The 8,805-nt window shown below is 47.2% G+C and overlaps 2 protein-coding genes across 2 annotated transcripts; both read left to right on the forward strand.

Annotated features, from left to right (window-relative positions):
• The first annotated feature begins 4,403 nt into the window (after window positions 1-4,403).
• Window positions 4,404-5,441, forward strand: LOC138911610 (uncharacterized). The gene has a single exon (XM_070210988.1). The coding sequence runs from the start codon at window positions 4,404-4,406 to the stop codon at window positions 5,439-5,441; it is 1,038 nt and encodes a 345-aa protein (XP_070067089.1).
• A 56-nt stretch (window positions 5,442-5,497) lies between these two features.
• Window positions 5,498-8,564, forward strand: LOC138911611 (uncharacterized). The gene is made up of 7 exons (XM_070210989.1): window positions 5,498-5,717; window positions 5,766-5,861; window positions 5,915-6,654; window positions 6,769-7,041; window positions 7,180-7,590; window positions 7,646-8,134; window positions 8,226-8,564. Exons 1-7 carry the CDS (start codon window positions 5,498-5,500, stop codon window positions 8,562-8,564), a joined length of 2,568 nt encoding a protein of 855 aa, XP_070067090.1.
• The last annotated feature ends 241 nt before the right edge of the window (window positions 8,565-8,805 follow it).

The raw sequence follows: 8,805 nt of genomic DNA on the forward strand, positions 1-8,805 counted from the left end.
GCGCACCGTTAGAATTAGTTTTTACATGATAAGTCGATCGCACGCAGCTGCACAAGTCGAGGTTCATTTTCGTTTTGTGCTTGCAGCTGAGCAGCAGTGAAAGAGAACAGAAGCGCGTGCGGAGCACGAATGTAAGTCTCATAATCATGTAAAATATAGGTTGTTAAATAATGAAAGAATAATAAAGATTTCAGCGTTCGAATTATACATTCTGAAATATTCTCTGCATCAGAGAGTGTCCGAGGGATTCTCTGCTACGGCGGAGATTTCTGCGAAGCAAGCGACTCACACTTAGCAGCCATAGCCTCAAAGCGGATTGCATAGTATTGGTGTGGCGAGATGGCTGACGGTGATGAACAATATGCAAGTGCGAGAAGGACGACAAATAGTATTCAACCCGGTGGAACTGCAACGCTTGTAACGACTTGGTCAACGGGACAGGCTTACGGATCGCCTGTTCCTGCTGGAGTACAAGATAAAGTCGCCGGTGTAGAAAAAGGTAGCGGGGCAGCAATCATAGAAACTTATAGCGGCTGTCCGTCTGCGTCGTCCGCTGCTACTGGTCCAAGGGAAAGTTCAACACCAAGGCAGCAAAGAACTGAGAAAGTGGGAACTCTTTTCGACCCTTTGGGATACCAGAACGTGATCTACAAGCAGAAACAGGTTGCGGCTAATTGGAGTGAGTGTACACCCCAGTTTGCCGTATCAAGCAAATACGGCGGTGTTTAATCAGGCTACGGAGCCCAGTTCTGCCGCGTACATGAGCCACACAGCTTTACTTATCCGAAGGCATCAATACTGCCTATGGAGGTTAGTTAAGTTCGTTCACTTTATGCATTTGGTACACATCGGCCACTTACATTACTCAAAATTATAACTAATAAATGTCTATATAACACTATTGTTCTTAAATAATAAGCACAGACCAATTCGGGTTTGCTTGCTTTTCGTAACTTTAAGAAATATAGAAAGAAATTGGAATTTCTATTTGTGAAAGCTTTTGAAAATGCTCAATAGCGCAACATTTTGGTGACCCCGACGTGAAGTTGTAAGATTATTTGCTTTACATTAAAGCAATAATCTTAAAAGACACCACCTGACATTTCGTTTTGTGCACTTTATATACTACACTTTATATACTACCTACTCTTTTGGTCGCTTAATAGTCTTTGCTTCGTGCGGTACTTATGTTAAAGCTTTTACCGTTGCTTCGTTACAAAGCTTGACACTAGCGTTTGCCGAAGTTATTACAGCTATTGTTCTTTGAACGGTTTGCATGTACTAGCGATCACCGTTGTTAGTTACTCAGCTAGTTTAGCACACGTTTTCTAGCAACACTTCTAATGGCAATCGAAAATAATGCCTCTAGTGCAGTGCCCTCTGTAAACTGGGTGACTTTTCTGAAGCGCAAAGCTATATCAATTTATGACAGTTTGCAAACACTTCGAAATGCTGTAACTAATTCGCCACTTAGTGCAATTGATGAGTGCGGTCTTAGTATTAGGCTGAAGCAAATCGAGCGGCTTCAGACCTCATTTGATATTACTCACACTAGCCTCGAAGAGCTAGACTTTGATGAAATCGGTAACCAATTGCGTGAAGACTTCGACGAGCTACCCTCAGTGGTGGTTACACAGAATGGGCCGACTTTTATTTTATGTTCACAACCGTAAAAGAAAATCATCCTGATCTAGCAGATATCGAAAAGCTGCAGCATCTTCGATCGTGCCTGAAGGATTCAGCGCTGGACGCGATTCGATCATTGGAAATAACAAACGATAATTATGCCATAGCACTGAATTTATTGGAAAGAGGTTTAATAATAGATGGTTGGTTTTTCAACCACACATACTTGAGATATTGGGGCTCAAGAGGGTGGTAGGTGGATCGGCGGTGTCGCTAGGAGAGTTATCCGACCAATTCAACACATAAATTCGCCCGTTAAGGAGCATGGGGATCTCCGAACAGATCGCTGGATGCATCATTGTGCAGATTATTTTATAAAAGCTGGACCCAAAATCACAAGCCAAGTGGGATGAAAGGCTAGATGATTCGCCATTCGTCAACTTATTACCATAGTGGAAGCATGTGGCTACGTTTCTGGAGCAGAGATGACGAGCAATGGAAACAGTAAATTTTGCTATATCAAGCTATGCCCCTAGCCATCAGGTGGGAAAAACCAGAGCAATTAACACAAGTAGATCGTCATTTGTCGCCACTAACCATGACGGGCCTCTTTGCGTCTTTTGTGACAGCCCTGGTTATAATATCTATAATTGTGCCCGATTTGGAAATTTGACCTTTGCATTACGCCTTACGGAGGCAAAACGAGTTGCATTGTGCTTGAATTGTCTAAAGAAAGGTCACCAATTACGATCATGCGGCTCTGGATGCTATCGGACCTACGGGGCGAAACATCATTCCCTGCTGCATTTAAATAATAATAAGTCTGTATTTCCGTCTGGTCAGCTGACTGAGCCTTCTAATTCATCGCCGATAGCCCATGCCTCTTTCGCTAAGTGGTCGCCATCTATCTCTACCTCTATTGTTGCCCAATATTTCAGTAGTGATGTCGACCTCTTGGCTGGAAGGGCCTGAGTCTCCGCCTGAGTCTGCGTTTCTCGTGTTGGAGTTCAGCAATCTGGGGCCTCCAAAGATGGTTTTCCCTGCCTGGGGGCCGTATGCCGTATGCCGTATGCCGCTGCTTTGTGGATATTTTTAATGAGCGTAACAATGGTAGTCTCTACGTCAACTGGTGTTTTTAACCAGTCAGCTTTAATTTGGCAGTGTCAGTAGTTTTGTAAATCAGCTTTTTGCTGGCTGACTTCGTGACTACCGGGGCATTCATTTGGGGCGGGACCGCGCTGTCGTAAGAAACAGATCCTCATCCGGTGTCGTCTGAAGTCTTCATAAATCCACTGTTACGGGGCGAAGTGAAAATAGCTGTTGACTAAGTCCTACTGGGTCTCGCATTTTTTCTGTAAGAAGCCCTCGCTGCTTACACTGGAAGCGCACCGTTAGAATTAGTTTTTACATGATAAGTCGATCGCACGCAGCTGCACAAGTCGAGGTTCATTTTCGTTTTGTGCTTGCAGCTGAGCAGCAGTGAAAGAGAACAGAAGCGCGTGCGGAGCACGAATGTAAGTCTCATAATCATGTAAAATATAGGTTGTTAAATAATGAAAGAATAATAAAGATTTCAGCGTTCGAATTATACATTCTGAAATATTCTCTGCATCAGAGAGTGTCCGAGGGATTCTCTGCTACGGCGGAGATTTCTGCGAAGCAAGCGACTCACACTTAGCAGCCATAGCCTCAAAGCGGATTGCATAGTATTGGTGTGGCGAGATGGCTGACGGTGATGAACAATATGCAAGTGCGAGAAGGACGACAAATAGTATTCAACCCGGTGGAACTGCAACGCTTGTAACGACTTGGTCAACGGGACAGGCTTACGGATCGCCTGTTCCTGCTGGAGTACAAGATAAAGTCGCCGGTGTAGAAAAAGGTAGCGGGGCAGCAATCATAGAAACTTATAGCGGCTGTCCGTCTGCGTCGTCCGCTGCTACTGGTCCAAGGGAAAGTTCAACACCAAGGCAGCAAAGAACTGAGAAAGTGGGAACTCTTTTCGACCCTTTGGGATACCAGAACGTGATCTACAAGCAGAAACAGGTTGCGGCTAATTGGAGTGAGTGTACACCCCAGTTTGCCGTATCAAGCAAATACGGCGGTGTTTAATCAGGCTACGGAGCCCAGTTCTGCCGCGTACATGAGCCACACAGGTCTGGGAGCGCTCAATAGATCGATTGAGCACGTGCCACGGCAGCAATTTGACAATGTGCATTGTAATAATGCGACGCCGTGGAATGGATCGCTGACACTTGCGCAAATCAGCGTGCGACATGTCATCAGCAAAGATTTACCAATTTTTACAGGCAAACCAGAGGAATGGTTGATCTTTATCAGCAATTATGAGCAATCCACAGAGAGATGTGGATTCAGCAACGGGGAAAATCTCATCAGGCTTCAGAATGGATGCGGTGCGCGGAAAACTTATGATCCCAGCTACAGTGCCGTATGCTATAGGCACATTGCGAATGTTGTATGGCCTCTCTGAAATAGTACATGCTGCTCTGCAGCAAAAGCTCCGAGAGGAACCAGCAATAAAGTCGGACAACTTGAACACCGTTATCCGACTGGCCCTAGCTGTCCAAAACTACTGAGCAACGATAGCGGCCATTGGTATGCACGAATATCTTTACGATCCCGCGCTGCTGAACGAGCTTGTCGCTAAGATGCCCAGCAATATGAAATTGGATTGGGGCCGGCATCGAATGTCGAATGAAGGTAGCAGTTAGGCCACCTTTGATAACTGGCTGTTCAATGTGGCAATGTGCGCGACTATGGTCACGCCCTACGAGACACCACTGGCTTGTAACGAAAAGAAGAGCTCCACGAAAACCACTAGAGAGCGAATTTTTGTGCACAACACGGTAGATAGCCCTGAGGGTTCTCAGCAACAACGTTCACAACAGGAACAGGAGAGGGTTTCATGTGCGAAGTGCGCCGGTAACCACCGTCTATCAGATTGCGACGACTTCAGATCAATAGGTACAAATCAGCGCTGGGAACTTGTTAAGGAAAAGAGGCTCTGTTTTTGCTGCTTTCTACGTCATCGTGCACAACAGTGTAAATCAAAGAAGAAGTGTCATGTAGATGGTTGGGAGTCAACGCACCATGTGCTGCTACATACGCCTACCATGAGTGGTAGTAAAGTCGAGCACATGGGCCAAGGTAGCAACCACCGGATTAAGGCAAGTGAGTCTGCCCTTATGTTTCACGGCAGCTCCGCAAGTAAGACACTGTTTCGATATGTTCCAATCACGCTCTATAGTAAATCAAAACGCGTGCGCGCATATGCTTTAGTGGATGAAGGAGCTGAGTGTACGTTAATAGAAAGAGCGCTTGCAGACGAGCTGGAATTAGATGGTCCTGCGACCCAGCTGTGTCATAAATGGACAGGGGACATAACCAAGAATGAACCTGAGTCGATGTCCGTGGCTGTGAGCATTTCAGCTCCAGAACATAACGCAATACAGTATGCCTTAAAAAACGTGCGAACAATAGCGAACTTGGATTTACCAGAGCAAGGTATCGGGCCACAGTTGCTTAAGTCTCGGAAGCACTTATCTACGCTTCCTATTCTGCCCTATAACAACGTCAAGGGTCAGCTTATCATTGGTTTAGACAATATCAAAATAAAGGCACCCTTGGAGATACGAGAAGCTGAAAACGACGACGTCATAGCAGCGCGAAGCAGACTAGGATGGGCCGTATATGGCCGCCCTATTGTGGGAGACAGCACCACGCCTCGGCTGCTACATATTTGCCAGTGCAGTGCGGCGCGTGGGATGGATGAAGCTCTGAAGAACTATTTTTGAATTGAGTTGCCTCACATCCGCTGAGATCCAAAGAGGACGAACGCTCGATGCAGATTATGGAGGCAACAACAACCTATCTGGAAGACGAAAAGCGCTGGCAGACCGGACTGTTATGGAGGTTCGATCGCATGCACCTGCCAGACTCTTATCAGATGGCTGTTAAGCGCCTGAAATGTTTAGAGGCAAAGATGTCAAAAGACCCACCACTGAAAGAGTTCATGATGAACACGATGCACGATTACAAACAGAAGGGATATATCCGCCGGTTGATGGATAGTGAGTTAGTAGCTAACACTACATCGTGGTTTCTTCCTATCTTTACAGTCACCAATCCGAACAAGAAAAAGACGCGCCTGGTTTGGGATGCGGCTACCAAAGTTAGTGGCATGTCGCTGAACGATTGTTTGTTGAAAGGTCCAGGTACACTAGCATGATGGGGGTACTAATACGCTTCCGAGAGCGTCCTATCGCAGTATCCGGCGACATAAGGGAAATGTTTCATCAAGTCAAGGCGCGCCAAAAAGACCATCCGGCACAGAAGTTTCTCTGGCGTGGTGGAGATTCGTCACGCTTCCCCGAAACATACGTTATGCAAGTCATGACGTTTGGAGCATCCTGCTCGCCAGCTCTAGCAAATTACGTAAAGAATCGTAAAGCCGAGCGGTTTGTAGCGGAGCATCCGGATGCCGTAAAGGCGATTTGCGAAAAAACATTTGTCGACGACTGGCTGCAGTCGGTGGATACTGGAGCTGAAATGATACAGTTAGCTGAGACTGAGATTCATGCTAGTGGCGGCTTCGAGATGCGCCGCTGGACATCAAATTCGAAGCAAGTTATACAGGCGCTGGAAGACGACTGTGAGGAGTTGGACAAGCGTATCAGCGCTCAGGATGATGCGCAAGAGAAGGTCTTAGGCCTGTGGTGGCTACCTGGACAAGATCTGTTGACGTTTGTGGTGACGCCGAACTTACTCGCGAAGGCGTCTGAGCGCCCAACTAAAAGACGTGTTCTGAGTGTGATCATGTCTATTTTCGACCCGCTCGGGCTGCTAGGATTCTTTAATATACGCGCTAAGATCATCCTTCAGAACGTATGGCGATCCAATATCGGATGGGATGACGACCTTACCAACGAAGACGAAGCCGATTGGCAACACTGGCTTGATCTACTTTCAAATTTGAATGCCGTCCGCATTCCACGGTGCATGAAGTGGGTGAGCCGAGCCCAGGCTGTGCAGATGCATACATTCGTTGTCGCCAGTATGAATGCTTACGCCGCAGTTGTATTTTTGCGGGCTGAACTTGATGGCCAAATACATTGCAGTTAGGTCGCCTCGAAAATGAGAGTAGCACCCCGAAAGCCCGTGTCCATACCTCGAATGGAACTGATGGCCGCGGTCTTAGGTCTGAGACTGGCCAAATGTATCCAAAAGGAAATGTCGGTACGCATACATACACGAACATTCTGGACAGATTCAAAGGATGTGCTCTACTGGATCCGTTCCGATGCTCGAAAGTTCCAGCAATTCATAGCGCTTCGGATAGGAGAGATTTTAGAAGAATCAGATGGGTACCATCGGCTCAAAACGTGGCAGACGATGGTACGAAATGGACTAAAACGCCTGAAATTCATGGCTCAACCAGGTGGTTCAATGGACCACCATTTTTGTATCTAGAAGAATGGCAGTGGCCACAATCGGTAATAGGCCCTGCATTAAACATGTTGTACCATGCTGAAGAACAACCCAATCACTCGTCGCCCTGGAGATGTATTCTGCCGGATCTGCAGCGACGGAGGACTGGATCTGCAGAAGACGCTGCTCCTTAAAAGAAGCAATGAAATGGATGTGATTTTTATCCGGATTTGTCAAGAAGAGGAGTTTTATAGTGAGATCACCTGCTTAAGGTCTGGGCGCCGCTTAACCAATCGCAAAAGCTTGCTGTTTAAGTGCTCCCCTTATGTGGATGACTCGGGCATTCTACGTATAGGACGGATAGACAATATAGAAGGAGTCAAAGTCTGCGTAAAATGCCCGATAATTCTGCCAAGACGACATCAATTGACGTATCTGCTGGTTGAGTTTTATCACCGCAGATATCATCACCTACACAACGAAATCGTCGTAAATCAACTGCGGCAGCGGTACTGGGTTTGTGGCTTACAAGCTTTGGTGAGAGAAGTTTCCAATACCTGCCCGCCCAAAGCCGCCAGGGTTGGGCGACCTGCCAATCGAACGATTATTGCCCTATACTCCACCGTTCACATATACTGGAATGGATTACTTCGGCCCCTACGACATTGTCGTTGGACGGCGTCGTGAGAAGCGCTGGAGCGTGCTATTTACATGCCTCACGGTGCGCGCCGTTCACCTGGATATAGCTACGACGCTCTCAACTGACTCATACTTATGCGTTCTGAAGTCGTTCGTGGCCAGACGCGGCTGCACCCGCCGCATGCTGTCGGACAATGGCACAACTTTCAGAGGGGCTAGCAGAGTGTTAAAAGATGAACGTATATCGCCGGCTCTGATCGAGCAACAGTACCCAGAACTCGAGTTTACCTTTATCCCGCCAGGATCACCCCACATGGGAGGATCGTGGGAACAAATGATGCGCTCTACAAAGTCAATACTGTCGGATACTCTGCCGCCCTCTGGGTTACGAGAGGAGGTGCTACGAGCAGCATTGGCTGACGTAGAAAGCGTGCTCAACGCAAGGCCACTCACTTATGTTCCCTTGGAGACATCTGAGTCCGAAGCCCTGACTCCAAATCATTTTCTTATAGGTCATTCAAGCGGATTGCGTGAGAGAGGGGAGCAGTCAATTGGCTGACCAATTTTGGAAGAGATGGCTGCGCGAGTATCTGCCTACACTCACCAGACGTACTAAGTGGTTTCAACCGCCACACGAACCAATATCTGTCGACGACATCGTCATAATAGTGGACGACGGTGCCAAGCGAAACTGTTGGACAAGAGGAGTGGTCGTAGACGTGCACCGTTCAAAGGATGGCCAGGTCCGAAGTGCCGTGGTGCGAACCGCCGATGAAATTATTACTCGCCCCGCTGTCAAGCTAGCTAAGCGTGACATTAAAGTTGGTAACACACTTAATGGACGTTCGTGAATTACGGGGTGGGGAATGTTATGGGGCGAAGTGAAAGTGGCTGTTGACTAAGTCCTACTGGGTCTCGCATTTTTATGTTTATGGTCTGGATCAGGGGTATGTATCAGCCGACTGGCTCGTCATCTCTAGCATTGTGTCTCGATAGACAGTAAGCGGCAGCAATTTACAGATCACCCAGTACAGTATTGACTTTAATAAGTGCACATTAGACCCAATCCTCTTGAATGGGAGCAAGTTCAAT

The sequence above is a fragment of the Drosophila virilis genome, unplaced genomic scaffold (genome assembly GCF_030788295.1).
Source record: "Drosophila virilis strain 15010-1051.87 unplaced genomic scaffold, Dvir_AGI_RSII-ME tig00001662, whole genome shotgun sequence".
Classification (NCBI taxonomy): Eukaryota; Metazoa; Arthropoda; class Insecta; order Diptera; family Drosophilidae; genus Drosophila; species Drosophila virilis.

Bases quoted from the DNA above. Each gene is read 5' to 3' on its own strand.
- LOC138911611 (XM_070210989.1), top strand. From the start codon at position 5,498: ATGGAGGCAACAACAACCTATCTGGAAGACGAAAAGCGCTGGCAGACC. The intron at 7,042-7,179 runs GTACGAAATGGA...ACCATGCTGAAG, and splicing joins TCAAAACGTGGCAGACGATG to AACAACCCAATCACTCGTCG. The intron at 8,135-8,225 runs GTAGAAAGCGTG...ATTTTCTTATAG, and splicing joins TACGAGCAGCATTGGCTGAC to GTCATTCAAGCGGATTGCGT.
- LOC138911610 (XM_070210988.1), top strand. From the start codon at position 4,404: ATGGTCACGCCCTACGAGACACCACTGGCTTGTAACGAAAAGAAGAGC.